Below are 26177 nucleotides of genomic sequence, written 5' to 3' on the forward strand. Positions count from 1 at the left end.
CAAATGAGAAAATGCATCTGTGTCACACTGCTTTGAACAGAGCAAACAGACTTTTAGAAAGCACCCTTTGGAGAGGCAGAGACCGGGAGAAATTTTGTGGTTGTTGGCCTTCTTGCTTGTAAATGGCATGCAGGTGCTGAGGGGGCTATAGAACCTTCTAAGATTTTTTTTATCAGTGTCAGTAGCTTTGACACACATTATGTTGGTGTTCACACTTGTTTTTGTCTGTTGTGGCGAGAAATAAGTATAAATTATATCACCAATCGATAACTAATGTAAATAGTTCTCAAATTAAAGCAAAAACCATGAATGCTGCCCAGCATTTAGTTATGAGGTCATTATATGGGCAGACTTTCTCCCTGCACTCCAAACTCTGACTGCTTTCCAGCACCCCTGCTGACAACTATGATAACTTAGAGGAAGCTTTTTGGAAGAGGTGGGTGGGTGTGGAGGGCTAGCTTTATTTCTTTATGCCAGGCTTCTCCTTCATGGAGGATAATTGACAGTGAGTCACTCACTCTGCAGTGTGGGTGACAAACTTCAAGTTGTCCCTTGATTAAGAGCAGGTGGAGGAGAATGAGCGCATGATGGAGGATGTTGTCAGACTAAGATTGGTTGTAAAATTGTGGCCCTTTACAGCTGCCAGTTGTTTGATATTGGACTAGATTTAAACCAATTAGTTCATATTCTGTAAGAGGCTGCTGCTGAGTTCGAGTCTGCTTAGAGATATTTCCCGATGAAAGCTGTCAACTTTTGAATATAATTCCGCAATAACGACAGAGAAATGAATGATTTTTGTATGTGGCCTGAATACTTTTCCCTAGTCTTTGTATAAACTCCAGACGGGAGCATTTTTAATGCTTGAAATGTTATGGGAAGAATCAAAGTACACAAACACAAAGTACTGCCTGAAATTCTCAAATGACATCTTTTAAGATAAGATAGATAAAACTTTACTGATCCCACATCGGAGAAATTAAGTTGTTACAGTCAGCAAGTATTAAAAATACGCAAAACAGTGGCATAGAAGGAACAAAGATAAGCAGGATACAGGATAAAACATAAAAAAATCAACTATGTATCTGTGCATTATGTACAGATTATAAAAAGACTGTTTCCATTTTTATGAACCATCTACCAGTGTCATGTTGAATTGCACTTGAAAAGTGCTGTTGCATAAAAAAGAACATTGAATTGCACGAGTGGATGGATAATAAATAGTGTTTGTACTGTTGCACAGTTGAAAAAATATACAACACAGCAAAAAATTGCACAAGATGTAGTGGATGTGAGCATTATGTTAGCATAAATAACAGTAGTGCAGAAAACAGGAGGTTTGTGATGTTGAAATGGGAAACAACATCAACACAGTGCCACATTAAATAATGCTGGAGTTAAACAGTCTGACAGCTGGTTGTACACGGCTGGGCTCTCGGGGATGCACAGTCTTAGGGACTGGAACCACACAGGAAATTTTTCACAGAGCTGGAACTGTCTCCAGGCTGAGGCTCATGTTGAAGATGTGCAAATTGACCCTGCAGAGCTGATCTGCGCAGTCTCTGAGCAGTCTGGAGATGATGCCATCCAGGCCTTGCCCTCATCTTCCTCAGCTCTTTCCTCACCTGATATGCTGTTATGGAGAGGCTGGTGGGGGAGAGACTTGGGGGTGGCTTCTGTTGAGTGAGTTGAGGAGCAGAATGTAGTCTGTGATGTGGAGTGGACGGGGTTAAGTGGTGTGAAGAGGGTGCTGCTGGTGTCAGGGATGCTGCGAGGGGGAAGGTAAGGAGAAGTGGAGAAGTAAGGGCTTCAGGTCTGGGCTCTGGTGGGAGGGGCGTGGAACGGGGGTAGAACCAAATCTGTTGAAAAACACATTCAGCTCATTTGCCCATACCCGGTCTCCAGAGTCTGGGCCCCTCCCGTTGTCACTGCTGTGGCCTGAGATGGTTTTCAGGCCCCTCCAAATCTAAGGTGCTCCTCCAGCTTCCTCCTGTAGCTGTCCTTGCCTTTCCTTATCTCCCGTTTCAGCTCCCTCTGCACCCTCCTCAGCTCATCTTTGTCCAATGATCTAAAGACCCTCCTCTGTCAATGTCCTCCCCAGCTGGACTGCACAACACTTGCCAGTCAGTGGTTTCAAGCAGTCCCTCAGTGCCATACTGGACTCCTCTGACCATCTTCTCACATGCCTGATGGTTGGTGCTTGTTTATTCACCAAAGGTATGTCTGCAGGGAGCAGATGAACAAGGTTGTGATCAGAACAGCCTGGCGGGGGGAGAAGTCATGAGCTGTAAGCATCCGTATTGCATTTAATGTACTGTGTGAAGGTGGGTGAGTGGAGGACAGGGGAGCGTGATTGAAATCTCCAACGGTGAGGAGGAGGACCTGTGGATCCGACGTCTGAAAACCAGTGTGTGGGAGCTCGCATGCTCCTGTAGCATCGGCCAATGGGGATGCACACCGTTATTGCAATTTGTGCAAAACTACTTGTACAATCTACTCTTTCTTGTTGCTTGTGCAGGACACTTCTGCAAAGTTCAGATACATACATTTTTTTTCTACTTTCCATACACAGAAGACAAGAATTAGACTATGCTTCTGTAAGTTCCGTATTAATCTTCAAAGCTGAAGAATATCCATGTTTTTTGGGACGCCATTGTTGCTCAAGTGTCAAAGACAAGTTGATCTTAAACATGAACTGGATTTTAATGTTATTCAGTCATAAAAGACTTGTCTAGCTTTGGCTATGTCACAAGCTTTGGGGGGAAATAACATTAACTCTACTACTTTACCCGACCTCCACAGGATGCATGTGAAAGTTCGTGTGTACTGACTTAGCCCTAGCCAGCATTAGGTTTCATACGGAAATTGCTAGGATGTGATGATCTGCCAACAAATGTTCAGACTATGATGCCTTGCATTTTAAGCAGGTGAAATACATAATTCAACAAAAATCAAACTACAAGTGGTTAAAAGACAAATTCTCTATTTTGTGGCCAGGAAACATTTAGAGAGAGTGGCCTCGTATGCAGAATTAGCATTTTATGGAGATAGAATCAAATCTATGATCTCTTGGTGCAGATTTTAGTCAAGCATTTTGACAGCGCTGCTGTAGCAGCCGATAACAGCACAGCACAACATGGTTTGGTGATTTGCAGGTGAAATTTAAGGCTGGATTTGTCTGACTCACATGTAATGTATACATTCTGATGACTATATTACTTTTCTAGCTGCTTCTACAGACCTCCTCTGGCCATGTTTCTTTGCTGAAGCGGAACAGAAGGGGTGAACAAAGTGAAACCTTTGCATACATTTACTATATACAGCATCATGAAAGATGAGTCAAGTGAGACGCCGCTACAGTAATGGCAGCTTGTTTATTTCCACCTACATTCCTGGGCATAACATTGTCATGATTTTCACATCCTTCATAGATTACAGGGTTCCAACCAATGCACTTGCCAGTGAGACTCAAAAACACATTTCTTATCTGAAGACATGAATTTCGTAAAACAACACATGAAGGTAAGAATTGTCGCAATATAATACACTGCAATATGATAAAATAGATAATACCTTTCACATTTCGACTTGTAGCAGGAAAAGCACAGGTGTTACTCACTACATTAATGATGGCTCAGTTGTGTTCAAGTGTCCCAGTAAACTGTGACAGCGGGCCAGCATGCACAATGTTCAGACCTTGAAACTGAAGAAACTAAAGAGGATTCTGGCATGTATGTTTTATGTACACCTCTGCTTTTTCTACTGTGACATGTCCAAATGTATCCAGTGAAAACAGGTCCCTTACTACAGTGAGAGGGTTTTATTAGATTAAGGTTATGTTCTGGTGTATCTGGAGACCTGCCTCATATAATCTACATGGCGAGGGTCCAGCCCCACAGGTGTTTTCATTTATTAGGCTGATTAGACCTCTTCTCAGGACTGTGTGGACGTGCACACACTGATTGACGTGACGTCTTCCTCACATTCCTGTTTTTATTTTGCTCCTGTTATCGCTGGACTCTTCTCACATAAATTCCCTCACTTCAATCTTAGCAGAGCTCTGATCAGCCGGAATCTAAAGCTGGTCCAAAGGCCAAAGGTAGGCGTTGTTTTCTGCAACTAACAGCCATACAGTGGCGTAATCACCAGCATGTACAAATATGTACATTATGGATGTGGAAATCTGCCATGTTTGACAAGAGATTTTTGATCTCCACTGTGAAAACATCAGCAGATCTCGTAAACAGCAGTTCTTTTAATTGAACATAACAAGCTTTTGTTTCTTGCTGTCGTCTTTACATTCAACATCATGTTTCATTTCACTCTCAGCAACCGCATTTTGTTGTTGTCACTTTCCATAGTGCAGATGTGTCTAATCCTCTACGGGTCCCACTGGAGACTGGCATTAGCTTTGCGACATTTGGCATCCAGGAGAGAGCGTGTCTCTGTGTAAATCCCTGGCAGATTATCTTTCTCTCTTTAACGCCCTATCCCCATTTTTCTCCCTCTACTTCGCCTGCCTTTGATTCATTTTACAGAGTATATTCTACACAGAGATGTCAAAACATCATCAATATGAAAGAGTCTTGAGAGGACTCTGTGTTTGGATTCCAGCTCCTTTTTTTTTTGAGATGGGGGATTTTGTGCCAGTTGAGTAGAATTGACTTTACTGATTCTACACTGAGTTGTGAGGTTTCGGTTGTGCATACTTTGAACCCAGTGAAAATGTAGTAAACAATTTCTTGAAATAACCGTTCAATCACATGGATTAAATCAGTATTCCTGACTGCTGACAGTCTGCTTGTAAATATGTTTGCAGCACTTGTAGTACTTGCATAGCGTGTGTGACAGTATGATGTCTGTGTCCATGTTTATCACACAAGGACTGGCTGATTAATGATCAGTGTTCGATTGAACGATATCAGGATGTTTTCTCTGAATATTGAGATTGTTATTTAATTTGCAAATATTTTCACTGTTCAAACTACAGTCTTGTAAATGCATCTACATACTATTAAAGACGATAATCTTGAACCAAGCATTATCTCAAATGTGTGCTTTACACAAATAGGATCAAATCAGATTGGTGACCTCTAGTGCTGCTGTTTTCTGCTCTGCACTGTTGCTGTAGGCTAATGTTAACGTTACAGTCTGCACAAGAGATGTAACGTGAACAGCTTGTTGGCAGAGCAGCAGCTTTAGTCCTCCGTCTGTGTCTATTCATGATGCTTTCAGGCACACGGAAAAAAACAAGAAAATGGACTTGAAGCATAAGAACAGGAGTTCAGACGTTCAGGCTCAAAACTTTTCAGGTTTTAGGCACTGAAGTATGATGTAATTTGTTTACATTTTAAATACAGACACATAAAACTGTTCATCAACCATAATTTATGTGATTTATGTAGAACAATCGGCCGCTCTGTTGGTGTTTTTGAACAGAAGGACACAGCCCTATACTCAAACATGAAAAAGGTTACAGAGTGGTTACAGGTTACAGAATTATCTTTGGCTGATTGTACATAATACATAATAATGGGATATAATAGTAAAATAGTACATAATAGTAAAATAGAACATAATACATACTGTAATACAGATGCAGGTTGGAGAGAGTGAGCATATTGACCAGACAACAGCAAAAAGTTTCTTTGCCTCTCTCAACTAACAGAATTACTGTTGGTTAGTAACAGTTGATGCCGCCAGTTTAAACTATCACTTGTCACAACTAGTCGTGTAAGTTCAAATTGAACCTGCAGCTCTTTTGATTTTAAAATTCCACTCATTCAGTTGTGGTTATGATGTTAAAATAGAGCTACTTCTAGTTAATATTTCTGCAGTTAAGGATACAGTCTGCAGGCCCTCTCAGGCATCACTATGTATTGCATTTTTTATGTTGTAATCTTTATTTAGTGGCAAAAACACGAGCTGAAACTGCATCAGCGTCATCGATCAGATCACACTAACTGCTTTCTTTTACTCTTGGATAGATATGCATTTCAAAGTGTATAAAACCTGTTAAAAATCTTTACTTGAAGACAACTAATAAATTTTTATTTTACTCCGAAACAGTCACACATTCGAAAATCACACACAAGGTGCCAAGTTGAAATTCATTTCAGAGGCTGAGCAGTCTCACTGCAGTCAAGCAGTCGAAGCAGGAGCCAAGCCCAAATAAAATTTAGCCGTGCACATCAGAGACAGCATCTTATTGATCCTTTTATCTGCTATGTGATCCTCCATAATCATTTTAAACTCGCCAAGAGAGAGGAGCTTCCTCTGGTATGGCTGACTGTTTAAATGACAGCTTAACAGTTTGAAAATTGGCAGACTAACCAGCACCTGTTATTTCACACAAAATTATAAACATAATTAACTTCAACCTTAAATTGCTTTGGTGCTCTTTGCATACAAATTATTTTCTTGCTCCACTACAGTAAAATGAATTCGGAAAATACAAGAGCAGAGACAGAGAACCAAGCAAATTAACAGACAGATAAAGGGATAATAATTGATTATATATATCACAGTTCTCAGAGAGAAAGGATGGAAATATATGAATCAATGAAATGACTAAAACCCCTTTAACTTTAGGTGCATCGAGGACTATAAACGTGGTCCGGATGGAAGGTCTTGCCTGCCACTGTCTGAGGCCTGCACCGAGGGATTAGACTGTGCGGAAGCAGTGGACATCCCCGCTAACCAGACTGTGTTTGGAGACCTTTTCTACGGATACAACAACCACACCAAAGAGAGCACCTCAGGACAGATCCTCAAGGCCACATTCAGGTAAACACACAAGCTGTTTGTGAAGTGCAGCATGTGGGACATTGTTGTGCCATTTGTATCTCAGCAGGGGAACAGTTTGGCAGGGTTCAGGCTTTTGGCTCCCACTGTGCCGGTATCCATGATGGAACTGTTTTGGCCATCATTCTCCATTCAAGTGCGGATGTGGATCAAGATTTACACTTGGTATTAACATGTGCCTGAACAGAGTAGAATCATGTGTAATTTAATTGTGTCAATGCACACAGAATACATCAAAACACTGCTGGACCGGTGATCTGGCTCTATTGTGACCAGACCTGAGCCAGATGTAAATGCAACCTGTACAACAGACAATCCACCTTCCCCTTTGCCTCTTCCTGCTCTCTCAAACAAACATAACAAGAACTATGTAGGACCCCTCCCATTGCAAGTTGAGCCCATACAGCAGCACTGTTTTCCTTGACCCAGGACAGGCATGCATGTTGTCAAGTCCATCATTGTTGGCATAGTCAAAGCAGAGTCTAGAATAACAAGCATGCTGGTTTATGTCAGTGTGTGAGCGGATGTTGAAAAGTCTTAAAGCACTGAATTTAGTTGCCTCAAAAAGGAAAGTCAGAAAGTAATAAAAAGTTGGGAGATGTTATATACCAATGAACTTATAGTTCATAGATGGTCTTCAGGTCTGGTCCTTTAAACCACTGTTAGGAAAAGCCAGCACAGATGTGTCAGCACAGTCAGAAGGATCTGAGCAGATGTGCATTCAACAGGTGGAGCACGTTACAACTAAACCTCCTATAACAGTGCTCCTGTGCCTCCGACCACAAGACAACTCTCAGAAATGGTGTGACAGATTTTCCTTTGCTGCTGCCGCACACAATAATACCCTCAGTTGAACACAATAGAGATGGCCATAAGGTCCAATAAAACCATACAGACACTTTTTAGTGGTAAGAAGATAAGCTGAAAAACAGAGGATCAAATGACGCTGTTTTTACTTTAAAGGGGAATTTTTTTTGTACTTAAAATTGGAACCACATAATCTAATAACCATGAAAGAATGACATAAAAAATGAATAAACTTTGTTTTATGATTATCAGCTGCTCTGTGTTTAAAAATCAGACTTGACTGCCACGGCTTGTCTTGTAAAGCAAGTGATATGTTCCCACAAGTGATACACTTGTAGAGTAACATCTCTAAAACCTTCAGAAAACATTCAGCCCTACTTCATATACAGAGCCACACAGAACAATCCAATAATGTTAATGTTATGTATTGGTACATACTGACTGTACATGCTGTTTACTTATCCTATGCTTATTGAAAAGCAAGTGCACAAACAATAAGGCATTCAGTCAGATGTCTTTCACTGCAACGCTTGCTGTCTCATATTTAATTTACATTCAGACAGTTGCAGTGCACTGAATAGGGTCCAGATCCCCTACACAACAGTACTGGTTACTATTGATGGTGGTGTTTCTGTCCAAAGCACTCTCTCAGGTTGCTATATGTCTTCAATCACCCAATGGTACAATGTAGACAATGTAGAGCATCAGGAGGTAGATGTGTCTCCACAGGTGGTAAAAGCATATCCGATTGAATCAGTATATTTAAAGGTTATTTCATAATGGGGGAAGGAGCTTCAGGTTGGTTTTTATGTCAGTTTTTTCCCAATGAAAAAAAGATAAGCGTGATAGTAAAGCCTACCACTGCCAGGGATTGTCCTCTATGAAACACATTTCCTCTAATCTCAGGCAAATACTCTGAAGAGGAGGAATACTAAAAAAAAACGGCCATCACCACTTTGGAAAGGCTTATGGATATTAAGGCACACAGGTCCAAAGAGATGCCGCGTTCCTTTCATGATTTGCACAGGGTTTGATGTGGATAGTAGAGTACTTTGAAGGTGGTTAATTATCACTGTCCGCATGCTGCAATCATTTCCACTGAACTCAGGAAGCCAGAAGGTCAGCAAAGTCATCTGTGGCCCAGGAATTTAATTTGGGCTGTGCATGGATTCCACTGCCTGGAGGCAGCTCACCCACTTAGGGATCCACCGGTGGAGTCATGGGGATGGAGGGGCGGGTAAAGCAGGAAAGTTAATATCATCAAGAATCTAAAACCTCAAATTCTCTGATCTCATTTGAAAGTGCTCGTGAATGGAGAGCGAGGTCGGAGGCAGACTGTGAAGAGCGGCAAATGCTTCCTGTGCAGATGAGGTGATGGAAGAGGAAGGGAGACTCTTTTGGGAGGCATGGTTAATGCAAGGCGTAATTATAAGAGATGGCAGCAACTGAATTAAAACTGACCAGGAGCCAGTGTGCTGAAATTGAACCTAATTGGACCAGATGAACATCTGAATGTAAACTGAACAAAAGTTACGGGAAGAGAGCATTGCAGCTGAATGCAGAAGTTCCCGTCAGGGGTTTGAGGTCAGCGGGGCACTCGATCTATAGATGGAGTTATTTCAAAACTAAAAATGCAAATAAAACAGTTTGCTACATGTGAAAGACAGCCTCTGGCGATACTTATCTGGTACGTGGTGGTAAATCTGTCCCCAAAGAAACTAAATGTCAGATTTAATGTTGCACAGCGAGAATGACTGTGCTGCTGGTCAGTATCAAATGGATGCTTAGACAGCTCAATGTAAAATGAGGTTCATATTGCAGTGCTGTATTTCAAATATCCTGGAGTAGAAAAAAGCCCTGTATCAGATTAGACTCTGCAATATGTTGCAGTAGCAGAGGAAATGTTACATATTCAGTGGGGGTAACAATTTACTAGTCAACCTAGGGTCGGGGTCTAACAACAGACACTGCTGGGTTGCATTATGGGTAGGGTTGAGGTTCAACAGCATTTTATTGAATTTGACTTTTGAATGAAATCCACCTATTTGATCCACATTCTCAATCAAACTCGCTCTTCGTTAGTTGAAATGGTTAAAACACCAGTTTGTAGTAGAATAGAATAGAATAGAATAGAATAGAATGCCTTTATTGTCATTATACGTGGTGTAGTGACAGCTGCTCAGAAGCGTTAGCCACAAGCTGAAAGTAGTACATCAGATACGCTAATTGCTGGAAGGCCTGATTCAGAATTGTTAAGAAGAAGAAGAAGAAGAAGAAAAGAAGAAGAGTCATGCAAAGAAACATCTTCGTAATTAGCAGATGACTAAGAAAGTGTAACTGTGACATTCAGACTCCCATAATTGATGGGATGCAGTCAGGTAGATGTTGTTAGTTTAGGTGAGTCATTACTCTCAGTCGGTCTTAAGTGCAAAGCACTCCCAGTCATTGAGTGGTGTTCCACAGTGATTTGTCTCTTCTTGCACTAACCGTCTCTGGTGAGTGCAGATGTCATGGTGTGAGCAGCCCATTGACCAATCAGCAGCTAAGTTGCTCACAGAACTCATAATCTGATGTCGGTAATGTTTGTCATTTTAACCAGTAGAAGCAACTGTCGGTACTGACTGAGAAAAGAAGCCGGCTAATGTTCCGTGAATGTTTTGTGCATTGCCCTTTGCTAAGAATAAGTTTGATAAGAGATTTGTTAGTGCCAGAGAACTGGATCCAAAATGGAACCAGTTAGCAGAAAACAATAATCATGGGAAAACGTAGGAGCCAGCGTTTTCGGAGCTCGACTCATACGAGGGACGAGAAGTAAAGACATCTGGGCTTTGACCCTTTTTTTCTTTTGAAGAAATGTGTTTCTTGCAAGCTCCATCAACTAAATAGTTGGCGTACTCTTCAGATATTAAAAAACAGCAGGAGGGAAGAGTGTTCTTCCTTTTTTTTCAATGCAATGCTGTACAGCTGATTTATTGGCTGAAAAGTAATTCTTCTTTTGGGAAGTCTCTGAGGCTTTGAAAAGACTGTCCTGAACACCAGACTCAGTGGCTGAATCTCTTTATCACTCCCACGCCCTCCACTCCCACTAGACAGCAACACTGAGGACCGAGAAGTGAGCAGTTAACTGACACTGTGTTAAATGACCTCTAGTCAGAGAAGCTTTCAAACTTTAGAAAAATACTGCTGTTTCTCACTGCAACTTGCAGACTTGCCATGTGCAGCCTTCAGCAGTCATTGACTTAGTCAGTGGCAAAATATGCAAGTGAAACAGCGCTGTGGCCCGTGTCTTACCATATCCTTATTAGATGTAGTGTTTGCCCTTGAGACAAAGCAAGAGGCAGAGAGAGAGAGATGGAGGGAGGGGCTGGAGAGAAACCTTTATGTCATGTTCACTGGCACTTCTACAAAAGCCTCATACCCCACTGCTCTGGAGTGGCACAAAGCATCTGTCTCCATCATTCAGTGACGATGAAAAGTCAAATTTGAATATTGTGTAATCATCAGTGGAGAGTTGTTGTTTTTTTTTTTCTTCCCCTGAACAAATAGCATCGTCTTTTTGAATTTTAGTTTCCTCCAGCTGCAGTGGCACCATTATCCAGTATTTGTTTCTTTTCCTCTCTAAAACATACTTTTCTTCATTTCTTCTGTTATTCTCTCCCCTGCTACCGCACGCAAAGTCCCCTCCGCTCTTTTTCGACAGAAAAAAAGAAAAAATATAAGCAGTACCTCCAAGCCAAAGTTTTGACTGCTAATGTTTTATTTATTGGGGGAAAAAAATGATGCTTTTTTCGGTTTAGATTGTCTGGAGCCGCAACAAAAAGAGGGAGAATAAAAGGGAAAGCAGCAAGTGGTGTGAGCAGGTGCCCACCGGCAACATACACACACACACGCACACTTACACACAGGGAAAGATAGGCATGCCACTCAGGTATGCCCACAAATGAAAGCTCACACACTCTTACACATACACACCTGGCCGCAGCAGGTGTGCGGACTCCCAGTCTACAGGACAGCAAAGCTCTTTCAGCCACATTTGGTGAGAGCGTCGTCACACACACACACACACTGACATAGAGCCGGTTTGATTCTCTCCACCCAGCATGGCTCCCTCATGGTTCATCTGTCAAGCTCAGCAGCCCTGAAATGCTTCTCGTGTTTTTCGGAAAGGGAAGCTCACCCCGCCCGTCCTGTGCAGGAAGCTTCCCCTCCTGCTTCACGGGCAGGCTTGTTATTAGCATTTCAAAAACACAAGGCTTATTTATTTGATTTCCTAGTTGGTAAAATCCTGTCGTATCATCGTCTTCGGCCACAGACTGGTAGGGCGCAAGATAATGTTGGTTATAAAGCAGAGTGAGATATGAGCATCCATGCTGAGGAAGGAGGTCCTATCCCTGTGACATCTGGGGAGCACCGGGCACGATATGATCTGGTTTCATATTACGGAGCTCAGTGACAGGGTCTCTATCTTCCTGTCTCTGTGGGAGCCAGTGGACTCCAGTAATGAGATGTTAAAAAGCTAACCTCCTCTCATTACTCCTTACACTGTCCTCCCTCTCCTCTCCTCTCCTCCCCTCTCACACGACAAGCACAGAGCAGGTTTTAATGAATATTTTAGTGCCCTTTGTTCTCATTCTGGTGGCTTCTTGGGATCAGTGATTAAGACCATGGTCCCACCTGACACCCCCCAATACACACACACACACACACACACACACACACACACACACACACACACACACACACACGCACACAAACTACTTTGTGCGGGCATCTCTTTTTATCTCCCTCTTGCTTTTTTGGCTCACCTCAGCTTACTGTACCACACCCCCAAATTCCCCCCTCAAGAGGAATACATTCATTGAGTCAGTTAATTAAAATATGAAATGTGTCTGAGAAGGTGGGGTGGGAACAGATAGTTGGCAGCTCTGATTGGTTCTAATTGAAAGCTGTGAGCTTATGCAGGAACACAGTCTGGAGGATCGTTGTGAGGGAAAAAAAGTGAAAGGGTTGCTGTCCTCAGAAGTGTCCTCATACTTTGTGTTTCAGTAATCTAGCAAACAGGTGGCTGCTTCACCTCAGCTACAAGAGAAAAAAATATCTTGAGCACTCTAAGTTTTGGCAGTTTAATGTCTAAGAAAATGTAATAAGTCATCCTTACAGTGCCAGATGGCTGTTCAATGTTACATTGAGCAGTATTAACAATGAAAAATGTCAGGCGTGAATGCAGCAATAGGAGCCCAGCCCATATTCTACATTGCATGCATCTAACAAGGGTGGAAGAAATCACTGCAGTCTTCAGCAAAACAACAAAAAGACTCACTCATTACCCAGTTTGTGTGCTTTATTCAACTAACTCAACGTATGCGTAATTGCTTTCAGCGGAAACTGACAGTGTTTGACTCCAGTGTCGATAAAATCCCAACCAACCTTGTTGTTCATCATTCTGAGACACAGGTACAGTGAGACAAATAACCTGTGTTTCAGTGCAAGATGATGTTACATATATGGAGCAAACAGGTTTTGTTTTGCATTATTTTAAATGATTCCACTCCAGAGGCCTACGATGCACGAGGAAGTGACATCCCAATTGTGTGCCTCACCACCCACCCACATCAGCAGATAAGCTTGGTTTCACAGCACCAACAGCTAACTTTCCGTTGTTTTTATGAGCCAGATTTCCTTCTAATTACTGCTGCACCCCTGGCCACGCTATGACCATGCAAATAGAATGTCATTTGAATGGTGGTATTTGACGCTGTTTCTACTCCAGCCAGTGGCTTCTGTTGTTCTCAAGCTGTGACTTTCCCAAAGGCAACAGTTTGTGATTTGTAAATATTTGTGTATCCTTTTTTTTTTTTTTTTTTTTATCACAGCTCAGGCCCAGAACACTGCATGAATCAAATGGTACATTATGCATGGTGTATATTAACAAGAAAGCTGTCACCGTGTGAACCATGAGGACTTTTCATACTTGTTTAATGGCTGCTGACTGTGTGTGTATTTTAAAAGTGCAGTGCGTTTATCATAGATCTTTAAAAATACAAATGCATTTGTCTTAAAAGGGCTCACATTTGAGACGAACATGGATTTAAGGTAATTGAAATGCTCTAGCTCTTCTTTGCCTAACCTAATATCTGGTGTCAGATATGGTTACTGCCAAGAAACATTCTCATCATACAGGAAGGGGTCATTTGAAACTGGAAAGTAAAAAAAAAAAAAAAAAGCACATGATTCATTCATGCACAGATGTTTAGATGTTTTTTGCTTGGTATGCTTGGTCAAGAACCTTACAGACTAGCTAAGTTGGCAACCCGAGCCTGATGAGTGCAGTTTACTGCCAGTATGTTAAAGGATAATTCAAGCTCACTACCTACTAGGTCTTGGCCCTCCTTTCGATAACAAGAGCTGTTGGACCTGTGAATGTGGTGACACTGTGGGCTGTTTATCAGACAGGTTGAAAGAAAACCGGTTAAAAAAGCGTTGGTTTTACTTTCAATTCAGTTTTTGTTTATATTATGCCAAATCACAACAGAAGTTGTCACGGGACACTTTCCACATAGAGCTGGTACAGACTCTTTATCTACAGAGACCCAACAATTCCCTCATGAGCAAGCACTTGGCGACAGTGGCGAGGAAAAACTTCAGGCAGAAACCTCAAGCAGAACCAGGCTCTGGGTGGGCAGTCATCAGAAAGAGAGAGAAAGGGGGGTCAGGGGGTGGACATAAATGCAATCATACTAACAGTGAAAGCTCTAATAATAGACTCTTAACTGTATGTAGTATATACATACATGATACATTTATGTATGTGATATATGTGGTATGTGTGCATTAGTGACCGATAGGAAAATGTACATAATACAGCACTATGGATCTAATCATAATGGAAGTATGACTAATAGTAGTAGCAGTTGCAGTCAGCCAGGGCCATGGCAGGAGACATAGCTATAATCCACAATCCAGGTTGAACCACTATCCATGGGAACCTGTGAGATGAGAAAGCACAAAGACTCTGGGGGAGAAGCTAAGTTAGTTACATGTCTTGGTAGAACTTAAAAGCATGTAGGTGTAAAGGGAGAGAAAAACAGAGGAGCTCTGTGTATCATTGGAAGTCCCCCCAACAGTCTAATCTTATACCTCTGAAGTGGTTTAGAAATATTTTTCGAGGACAACTAAACTTTCTGACCTGATTTATGCTTGGGCGGGTCTCTGCAGTAGCGGTCAGTGATCCCCTTGTTCTTCTCCACTGATCGGAGCAGAGCCGCACAAGCCTTCCTCCAGATCTTCCAACAGTGGTGGGGATGGAGTTGAACAGAAGAAACAAAGATCTCCTTCTCTTGGGTCAGGAATGGGAGGGCAGGTATCCAAGAGAGGCCTCAAACTGGGTTAATCCTGTGGCAGAGCTAGCCAGAGAGTTATGAGCATCTTCTACCCAAGGAAGATGAAGACCAGGAAGTGGGATTAGAGGACAGACACGCATGTTAATGCTGCATCTCGGCCCTGATTTGTTCTTTTGACTGGCCATTAGACTGTGAGTGGAGACCCAAGGACGGGCTGATGGATGCTCCCAGCACCTGGCAGAATTCCCTCCAGACCTGAGAGGTGAATTGTGGCCTCTGTCAGAGACAGTGTCCGCTAGACTGCCATGCAGGTGGATGCAGCTGGTTTCTCAGCACCAACTGGCAGACTACTACATTTAACAAATAGCTGGTGAACAGAATCAAGCATCTAGCTTGTAAAGAGCTCAATATTGAGACCAAAGCAGAGTGCTACATGTCTGCTAGTTGTGTAAACAGGCAATTTATTGCTGACGTTAGTGGTACTCAACTTTATAATACTCTATGTCAAATGTGTGTGATTTCTGGGTTGTGAAAAACAATAATGCAGCTTTAAATGACAGTATTTAATGAAGCAGCAACTTCTGGCTGTCTCATGCAGCTGTTAGTATACAATACATTTAAAAATGTGAGTCTGGAGTCAAGAAATCAGAGGACTGTGAATCTTTACACGAGTAAAATGAAGATATATTCTCACCAGCTTTGGTCCCAAGACACCTGAATGGCTTAAGTTACTGATTTATTGGAGTCATTCTGTTGTGAAACCCTTTTGTGAACCTAACTGGCATTGAGACAAAGAATGATGGAGTGGACAAAACAAGTGAGTTCAACCAAGAGTCACTCGCAGCAACAGACAAATGAGGACATCAGCTCTCAGACTGAAGATGAGTCACGTTGCAGCTGAACAATCAACATAATGAAAAATGACATGCTTTATGTGAGACTTTGTCTCTTCAGTACACTGTACAGTCCTGCATAATTGTTACTTTGTATTGATGTTCCCTTAATGACATGCCAGAAAGTATTGCTTTAGAATTTGCCACTTACGAGAATCGCACTTACATAGCCATCTTTGATCTACTCTGTTCCTTCTGCCGTCATTCAACCTTTCATTCGTTTACCTTTGTCTGTCGTGCTTCAAATGCTACATGAAGCATGATGCTGTTCTTATAAATCTCAATCATTGTGAAACTGGGTGCACAGGTACGACCCTGACTTTCGCTCCCATGGCATGGCCATGGATGTAACCACTGACTGATTGTCTCTGTCATCATGGTGAGGTTCTCCAACAAGGCCTTCCACATGATCATTTGCATGGCTGTGGTTATTTTTTATAGTACCCTGATTCCAAGAAAGTCGAGATGCTGTATAAAACATGAAAATGTTTGACCTCATCAACTTATCTGATTTTTGTAAGTATTTGCTTATTCTGAACTTGATGCAGCAACAGGTTTCAAACAAGTTGGGACAGGAGAAACAAAAGACTGGGAAAGATGTGGAATGCTCCAAAAACACCTGTTTGGAACATTCCACAGGTGAACGGGTTCACTGGTAATGATAGTGATAGTATCATGATTGGATATAAAACGGAAAATTAAAGGTGGACGTGAAAAAATCATAAGCACAATGATATTACGTCACATTTGTTGAAGTGGTATATGCCTATTTTTTTGTTCGGGGCCTGAGGTTGGAACAAGCAGAAGAAATTGCTTCACGTCCCTTGACTGCCCTGAATTGGTTGTGGAAAAGCATTAGTTTTTATAAGAGCTCCTCCTGGTGCAGTATGTGTTCAGCAAATTTTCAATAGAGCACAATTGGGGGAAAAGGTTGTTTTGTCCCTGCTTTATTAAACTCAGTTTAAAAAGGGCACTGAAAGAACTTGGATGGTTGCAGCATATGCTGTCCATTTTGACCTTTCATCCCCCCCTCCCTCCTTTTTACTTCCATCATTATTGCATCTTCTTTCCCTTTATCAAGTGGATTCGCCTCTTTGCTTCTTGTTTTTCTCTTTTCCCTGCTGGATGAATAAACACTTCTGTTGTAAATGGAACCTCCCATGTTCTCGTCTCTCTTAACACCAGGCAGAAGAACTTTGCCCGAGGCATCGAGCAGCAGCTCCCAGATGGCATGGTGGTGGCATCCGTGCCAACAGAGGTTCAGTGCCATGAGGAGCTGTCGGACCCCGTGCCCGACCCAGAATACCTCACAGGTATGAAACCATATTTCATAGTTCACTTTGCTAGCTCACAGCTGCGTGATAGCACTTTATCACTGGCCTGTCAAAAACACTCATTACTCAACAGAAAAAATCTTCTCAGGGTCTCATAACCAATGTGGAACACTGAGTGGGTCTGCATATACATGTTGACATTTTAGCTGTTATTTATAATGACAACTGGTTACCCAGTCCCACAAACCTCAATCATATTGGCCCCAGTGTAGACATCCGAATGGGTCCATTGGTTATCAAGAACTGAGACCCAACCCAGCTGACTCTGGTCTCGCATCTCTGTGTTAATATGTGTAATGCCCAGGTTGATCCAAGTGGACTCCCTCGAAGCTCTGACCACATGGTGTGTTGTCGTCATCACAGCACTTTTTTTTTTCTTTCTTTGTGGCAAGGTTCCTTTTTAATTGGTGGGGCACAATGCTGCTGCCAGTGTTGGAGTTCTCACTCTGTTTCAGTTTTTTATCAACTTAAATAGAAAATGTTATGAATTAACAAATCTGGCAGGTGTAAAAATGTCAAAATGAATGCGCCTGCCAATCGTCCACCAACGTTTCATTTGTTTTCAATCATTCAGAATTCAAGATTGTTTATGGTTCTGTTTAGACACTCAGTGCTTGATTGGGAACCACAAGTTTAACACAGAATATGTTGACTAAATCGTCATTTAACCAAAAGCACAGTCTTTCCCAAACTTTACCAAAGTGTTGCCTTAGCGTGACCACAGACAAGACTCAGGATCCTGAAAGCCAGTCTTTGTTGACACAGTCCTGTGCTTTATATGGCCATCAACCTCTCCAGCCACCAACATAATCAGTGAAAAAATGATGTTTCCTTTCAGAACACATTTGACTAGATAAAGTAGTACAGTATTAATGTAAATACATGAGGACCAGTGTTTCCCACAGGATTTTAGGAGACTGTGGTGGGAGGGTCTCTGACCCTCGGGGTTGGGTGTGTGTGTACGTTTTCAAGCCTGATGTATCTCTTTAGGGCATTTTGAGACCACTGAATGTAATATAAATTGCTGTATATGAACATAACAGGTTGGTATAATCCTTAAGAACATACAAAGGCATATCAGGAATATTTCAAATTTAATCTTGAAAAAAAAAACATGACACAAAGTCATTAATTCATTCACTCACTCATTCAATCAATTGTTCATTTGCTCATTCACTCACTCGTTCATTCATTTAGAGCATACAAAACTTAACATCAATCATGTGAACAATCTTCACTGTCAAACAAAACGATGAACAAAGAACACTTGCTGTCCATAACCTTGGCACATGAGAGAGAGAGCGAGAGAGATCGCCAGACAGTGCAAGAGAGGTGGCATGTCCTCTTAATCTTCAGAAACGCTCTGATTCAGACTGTTTTCTTTTTTTTTTTTCTTTTTTTTTTTTTTTTACACATATCTTTACAAATACAGCAGTAAGAGACCGACTTTCCCTTTTTGTTTTTTCGGCATCAGCCTTGCGATGGGCCCCCTCATAACCGTGGGCCCGGGGCAGCCGCACCCTCTGCCCCCCCGCCGGCTCCGCTACAGCTTTTAAGCCATAACCTCACCCCTCTTCACTGATAAGGCTGTGGCAGAGTCACTGACTCAGTGCTGTCGGATCCCTCTTTTCTTTTTTTTTCTCGCCGACGAGAGATATTAAATAATTAATTTCATGTTAATTTTTATAAACGGGTAGAGAGAGAGCACAAACGACAGAGGGATGAGAGAGAGAAATAGCGCGAGCGGGAGAGGGAGAAATAGCGGACAAGTAGCTAGCTACCGGGAAATCAGCACCAGGGATAGCGGAAAGTTAGACTCTGTTTGGTATGTTAGAAGTTGACTGGTGCAATGAGATCAGCAACATGGCCGACACTGCTCCGTTATCGAACTTGATACCTGCCCAAAAGAGAAGTGAGAATTCATAGTTCTGCGTCGAGGGAACGCGTTGTTCCGCAATTCACCGCCAAGCCGCTAGGGGGGTGTGGCTGTGTCTTTGTATGGTTTCGGGGGGCTCTTGCTGCCGCGAAGAGGAGTTGTAGAGGTGGTCGTACTTGCGTACCTCCTTGATAATTCTTTCTTCGGCTTGGTCCAGTTTTTCTTGTAGCTCTCACCACAGAAACTTTGAAAATGGCGGTGTTGTTGTGCTGCGACCATAGGACTGCGACTGAACCGAAAATTACGTTCTGAACGAACCAATCACAGTCCTCGACGTTCACGTCAGGATTTTTTGGAGGTGCGCGTCAGGCTACGGCGTAGGGTCCACGTAGGGGTCTGCGTCGACGGCGTAGGTACGGCGTGGCTGCGACGCAGAAGCGTAAACCAAGCTTTACACTTACCTTACACAATCTTGAAATGCCGTCCCGGCCTGCTGTCATGTATGGATCATAGACTGTATGGATGCGGTGTCGCCGGATCGCGCAAATGCAGCAGACAGTAGGACCGTCTATGAACGCGACCTGTTGGCGCTCTCGCTCGCGGGCTATAGAGTAGAGTAGGCTACAGCTGTGTAATCGGCTGACTGACGGATCTGGTTATTATTATTATTTTTTAGGTGGGGAGGAGGGTGGAAAGCGGGGGGGTGGGGACGAGACTGTGGCGGGCCCAAACGAGACTGTGGAGGGCCGCCACAGTCTCCTTAATTGGTGGGAAACACTGAGGACATTGTTGCTATTGGATCTTCACAGGTCCAAAAATCTGTGGCCAAACCTGAAAAGATCAGGGAATGTACTACCCAAACTGGACCCATTCATTTTTTGAAATAATAGCTCTTTTCTGACCTTTTAGTTTGGTTGTTTGCTGTACTGTCTCATCAGGCCTATCAGAGGTGTAGGATAATAAAAAAGGACATTAGAATAAAAGTCATTCTCACGACTTAGACTGTGTTCAGATCTTTCACATTCAGCCGTGGGGTCTTGTTCCACATTGCAGAGTGTATGCTTTATTGTACTGTGTATGCATAGTACAGTGCTGTCAGTTGCAGAATCCAAAAAACACATTGTTAGAAATCAAGCTGACCGTCAGCCTTCAAGCACCTGAATTAACGAGCAGTCTATCAGAGCAGTTTACATGTCCCCCACCTTTCAAAAGCAAGACAAAAACATCATTTTCATTATATACCAGAGAATTTTCTGGCTGCTGTTTTTCACAGTGCGTCTCCCAGGCAGCTCACACTCCTCAGCCCACCATCCAACGCAATGATGAGCGTGGAGGGAGAATGGGTAGAACATTAGCGAAATCATTTTTTCATCTGGGAAGTGTGTGAGGGAGAGGGGGCAGGGGATGGGTAGGTTGGACCACCACTGGCGGGATTCATTAGTCAGTGGCATCAGAGGCCATCTCGCTGTTCTCTTCATTACCAGTGCAGCACATGGCAGCGCTGCTTGAACGGCACACAGCCTTCCTACGTGAAACAGCTGCCATTAACACAGAAACGAGGAAAAAACAAGGAGGAAAAATCTTGGCTCGCTAAATATCAAGCGATTCCAGCGGAAGGCCAAAGATTCGTATCCATCCATCCATCTGGATGCCTCATTATCTACTGAGTTTGACCTCACTTTGTTTTGCTTAGTTTTACAGTTTAATGCTCTAAATATTTGAAATCATGCAGAGCAATCATAAGCGTGAGCATTTGAGGAGTTGGATAAGAAAAAAAACAGCTTGACAGAAACCACTCCATTTTCTCTCGCCGGCAGTTAAGTTGTAGAACATGCAGGAATTTTATGGAGAGCAGACATCTGGAATGGAGAGGACATCCTCCCTTGCTCTGCCTGCGTGAGTAATAACCTTTTTCTTCATGTTTGGAGTGCGGTAGAGAGTACCACAATAGAGAGTGTAAAATTAATAATTATATTTCAGCATATTTCCTGGAAATGCCTCACTCAGGCAGCCTGCTGGCCAAGCTTATTCCAGGCACCTGTGTAACTGCCTCTGAATTGCCTTACAGTGTAGAAAGCAGCAGATTGCAGGATGTGTTTATTGCTTGTTGTTGATATAACAGCAGAGATACAAGGCCAGTCAGGGCAGCAATTCAAAACCACATCAAACGAGGTTACGTCTGAGGTGATGGACAATCAAATGACGACGGAGAAGCATTGGTTCCAACGGCTGTTTATTGGAAACTTCAGAGGATATTAAAACCGTCTAATCTAAATGGATCTTGTGCTGTCACGTCCCTGAGCCCCTGTCCCCCCTGTCCCCCCTCTTTCTGCACAGCTCAAACCTTTTTATCCCGACATCGCCCCTGGGCTCACAGTGCACATGGCCCAGAACAGAGACCGACACAGCAGCACTTCTCCTCTCGTGCCTCTGTGTTGGGCCTTTGCTGCAGCAGCCGTGGGCTTTTATTGAAGAGTAATATCGTGAACTGAGATACCGTTTCAAAGCATGCAGCAGGGTGCCATAGAAGCACACAGTGTACTCTGGGCCACAGTGAACGGATGCCCGATGCTGGGAAGTGCATGGAAGGTACAATATGGTGGTCCAAAGAAAAGGGAAGTGAAAAGCTGTGACAATCCAGCGCGCAGAGGGATGAAGTCCTGACGTCACAGCTGGATTAGACTCTGCTCCACTAGCATCCGTGTGAAACGTGCTTGGAGTTTACTCGCCATATTCAGAGATAAATGAGTACTACAGGACTTGTTGTTAGACCTTGAAACACTTGTGATTTTAAGTTAATTAACTTTAACAGTTACATGTCCCATGAATTAAATCTTGGCCATGTAGAGAATTATGTTTTGTTAAAGGAATAATTCCATAATTTGGGCAATTCTCTTCTTGGTAAGAGTTAGATGAGGAGATATTACCCCTCTTGTGTCTGCATGCTAAATTTGAAGCAAGAGCCAGCAGGTGATTATCTAGCATAAAGACTAGAGGCAGGGGGCACAGCTAGCCTGGCTTTGTTCAAAGTACAAAAAAAAAAATCTCTAAATGTCAAACCATTCCTTTAAAGTCTCATAAAAACAGATATATCAGTTAGTTTATTTTATTTTTTTTTGTACCATCCTTGTCAAGACAAATGGAGTGAACTGCACAAAATCTGCTGAGCCAGGATCTGGTTCCACATTGGATTCTTCTGTCATTTGCGTTATTACAAAAGTCACTGTTATTTGAGTGACATTCACTGGAAGCTCCTAACTTCCAGTTTCCCTTTCGTTCTCAAAATGCACTGTAAAACTGACAAAAACGACATTATGTGATCTCGCTCAGAGACGAGCACTAATGCAGAAGAGGAACACATTCCCTTATGGTTAGATCTTACTGCTGCACTTGAAACAGCCGCCCACATTCTTTAATTTAAATTTCCCTCAACTTCTATTATTGTTATAGTAACAAACAATTAATCCAGTCAATTTACAACATTTTTTGTCCCACTGCTTTCCATGAACAATTCTGCAATTCTGTTCTTTTCCATAATGCAACAATCTCAGGTTTGACTTTAGATCCATGTGTCGACCGGCTTTTGTCATCAAGTAATGGATTCAGTTTCTGACAGTAGCTTCCTAACACAGTGTTATGGCTGCGGTGTTGGATGGCGTGAGGAAAGAAGGCACTGCCCTCCAGCTCTTTCATATTTAAGATGTTTCTCAATGAACTGACACAGTGTTCCACTGCCTTGTCAGAAATGATGCAAGTGTCACATAAATGCCTCATGAAAGCTGACAAGCATTCACTCAGTGCACCCCGTGCTGCTTCACGCATAACAAATGTGTTACATAGGAGAATTCATATTTTGGCCGTTTACTTATTTTTATACAAGGGGTAAACAAAATAACTGAAACAGCTTATAATACAGTGCAGTCAGGTGAAATAGGCCTGGAATACATAATACAGTAGCTTTCATGTTCTGGTAAGTGTCCTTCAGGCTGTGTTGTGGAGTCATTTAATCACTGGTGATATTTGCAGCTGCGTTTTTTTCTCTTTGGCACATTGTCATGATTTTTAAAACATTTCCCTTTGCTACATCACATAACATTTCAGTGTGGCAGCAACAGTCTGTCCTGAAACTCGCTTTTTCTCACCTTCAGAACTTTCAGATCTTAAGAAAATGGCTGTCAGATTTCTATCATTGATATTCAGTTCAGTTTGACTCACATGTGCCTGGTATGAGGGATATTAAGTCACTAAATCGCAGTTGCAGAGGAATCTTTGCAAGGAGGCCACATTATTTTTCCCGAAGGTGTCAAAAATGATGATGGCATTTGCCAACGGAGGAGACAGGGTGATGAAAAAGTGATTAGAAGGTGCTCATTTAGCATCATTTGATTAAATCAACACCTGTCTGACAAAGCCTCCACAAAGTTATCATAAGCTTTACAAATGAGTATTAATGTCAAGGTTCCTTCTGTTACTTTCTCCACTGTCTGTTTGTAATTATTTATATTTTCTGTCTTATAATATGCAATCACTGCATTCACACTAATTTAACTGTCATTAGTACTCCTGCTAGTTCATTTTGAGGGCATCAAAAACATTATTTATGCATTTTGCAGTCATACATGACTACATAATATGTGCAAATTTTGAAAGTTGTAATGTCATTTTCAATGTAATTTCATCACAGGCACAATTTTATTGGAAACAAAAACCTACTTGTTGGTCTTTAAAGTTGCTTATAGGATAGTGTGGTGCATGTGAATTATCACCTGACTCCACGTTCAGTACTAGGGAGTATTTTGACTCATTGTTTTTGTTTTATGGATGGAAACCTGACTGTTGTAGGTTTCTGCAGCAACTCAGCAACAAACTACAGACAAAATTAGCAAATAGCTGCTGAACGTAGCACCTAAGGAGCTGGATTTTGTGTTTTCTGTAGTTGGTGGAGAGCAAACAGCTAAAAGAGTGAATATTGGTTCCCTGCTATACCCACAAAATGATTAACTGTATCAGGTGTGTTTGATCAATCAAGAGCTGGAAGGTACCAAGGAATTGCATCAATGACAGTGGGGGACAATAAATGAAGATCGTCGGCAGGGGTTGATAGGTGGTGTTGAATCCGGAGGGGCACAGCATGAGAAGACCAACAAACTGTGTAGTAAGACGTCTGAGCGGATAAAGTGGAGTCCACAGAAATGTTCTTACTGCGGTCTCCAGCTATGTTTCTGCCTTCTTTCATGCAGAAGGTAACAATTTTCAGTCTCATCAACTGACTTGGGAGGGAGCAAGTTTTTGTTACAGACGTGTTCAGCCCAGAAAGTTTTTGGAAGCCAGCTGGCAACATAATTATTGAGTCATTGTTACTGAGCAAGAATCCTTTCACCCCCTACGTGGATATATTATGGCCATTATGTTCTACGGGGTAGTAACAATCTTACTTATTGGCCCTTTAAAACAGATGGCCTGTCATACGCTCATTGAATTCATTCTTATAAACATTTGCTACCTCTCAGCTGTATGACAGCGCGTTGTGTGAAGGCGGAGGAAAAACTTGTTTCATCTTCGAAATCTTGGCCGGGAAAGTGGTGGCACCATCCATATGAAGTCACCTGGGGCATCTTCTCACCTTACTGCACCTGCTCTCTTGGCCTCCACATTTCCACTGAGTGCACAAACAGAACCGTCCAACGCAGCGCTCTCCAGACCCAGCTAGCTGGCTCGCTGCCACTTCCACTCGTCTGCTGGCAGGCCGTCAGCATTATCGCTGTGCCTGCAGTTAATTGCGAGGCTCAGGTAATTGTCCGTGGGTTAGACAGACGTGCAGAGCCGGCGTCGGCAAGAGGAGCGTCTGTTGTGCCATGATGAGCGCATGCCACCCCTTCGTCCCATGCTGATTTGGCCAGGTTTGGTTGCTATGGTCAGTGTATTTGTCACAATGTCAGCACTCCTTGTTCCAGCCCTCTCTGGCCCTCACAGGGGTGAAATCATTCATCTTTCTATTCATCTCCGGGCTTGGAAGTCATTCATCATGAGGCCAGAGACCTCCATCAATTATTCCGATGGGAGTAAGAGTGAGGAAAGGGAGACTTTTGAAAGGCAAATACATCTTGATTTAATTGGAAAGCAAGTATGCTCACGGCTGCTAAGCAGATTTCCCCTAAGATGGAGCTTGAGAGATAATGGAGCGAAAGAGAGTGGAGAGACAAAGAAAAATGAAGGAGAAAAAGAGACAGAAGAGAGGAGGAAAGATGGGAGGAAGGACAATGAAAATGTACCTGATGACAGACAGAAAGCAAAGAACAAAAAGCTAAAAGAGGACCCAACAAGTGAATGAATGACAGCCATCTTTTTCTGCAGTCGCCAGGCGGGGGGTGAGCAGAGCCAGGACGAGGGAATCCATTGATTAAGGTTAAAAGGGCAGCAGGTGGTGCTTCACCCATTCTCATCCTCTGCCAGCAGCCATATAATGACACTGCCTCTGCTATCTGTAACTCACACATCACATCTGTGTTTTTGAATGGGTGTCTGTGCATCTGCATATGTTCAGACGGATGTAACACAACAGAGAATGCCAAAGGTGAAATAGTCGGCCCTGCCAGTCACCGCGGCTCTGCAGCCGATCCCCCCGTCGTTTGTCATCAAATCCACGGATTTATGCTTATAGGTCTGGAGAAATAGCTGACACAAGAGTTTAGGTGCTCAGAAGAGGAGTTTCAAAAGAGAGGAGCAGATCAGAAGAGTGCTGCTCAGGATGTTTTTGGAAGATTTTGCAGTCTGCGAGGACATTTTTTATGTTAAATGTTATAGGGGTGTATCGCTGAAAGGGAGACTGAATCCAAGGTTGGATTTCCTAATGGACAAAGAAGGTTACTGCAATGGGACCCTGAGCCCCGGGGAACTGACTTTGTGGTAGTTTGATTAATCCTCAGTTTGATTGGCGATATACAACACTACATTATAATAATAGCTGAGATAGTAAGGGCCCCAAGATGACTTTTTTTTTTTGTTTTTTTTGCCTAATTACAAGTCTAGTACCATCCTTTGTCAAAATGAAATTTCAACACCTTCAACATTTAAATTCATTTTTATCCTTCAGTGCAGATGTGGTGTTCAGGGGCAGGGTATCACT

General features: G+C 42.5%; 1 protein-coding gene across 5 annotated transcripts in view; it reads left to right on the forward strand.

Moving 5' to 3' along the window:
* The window catches only part of astn1 (astrotactin 1), a 361427-nt gene that overhangs the window by 163717 nt on the left and 171533 nt on the right, over nucleotides 1-26177 (forward strand). For all 5 annotated transcript variants that reach the window (XM_076744683.1, XM_076744682.1, XM_076744685.1 and 2 more), the window contains 2 exons: nucleotides 6589-6783; nucleotides 17027-17154. In XM_076744683.1, the coding sequence (XP_076600798.1) occupies nucleotides 6589-6783; nucleotides 17027-17154 (323 nt within the window). The remainder of the gene's footprint in view (nucleotides 1-6588; nucleotides 6784-17026; nucleotides 17155-26177) is intronic.

This window comes from Chaetodon auriga, chromosome 12, assembly GCF_051107435.1.
Source record: "Chaetodon auriga isolate fChaAug3 chromosome 12, fChaAug3.hap1, whole genome shotgun sequence".
NCBI lineage: Eukaryota > Metazoa > Chordata > Actinopteri > Chaetodontiformes > Chaetodontidae > Chaetodon > Chaetodon auriga.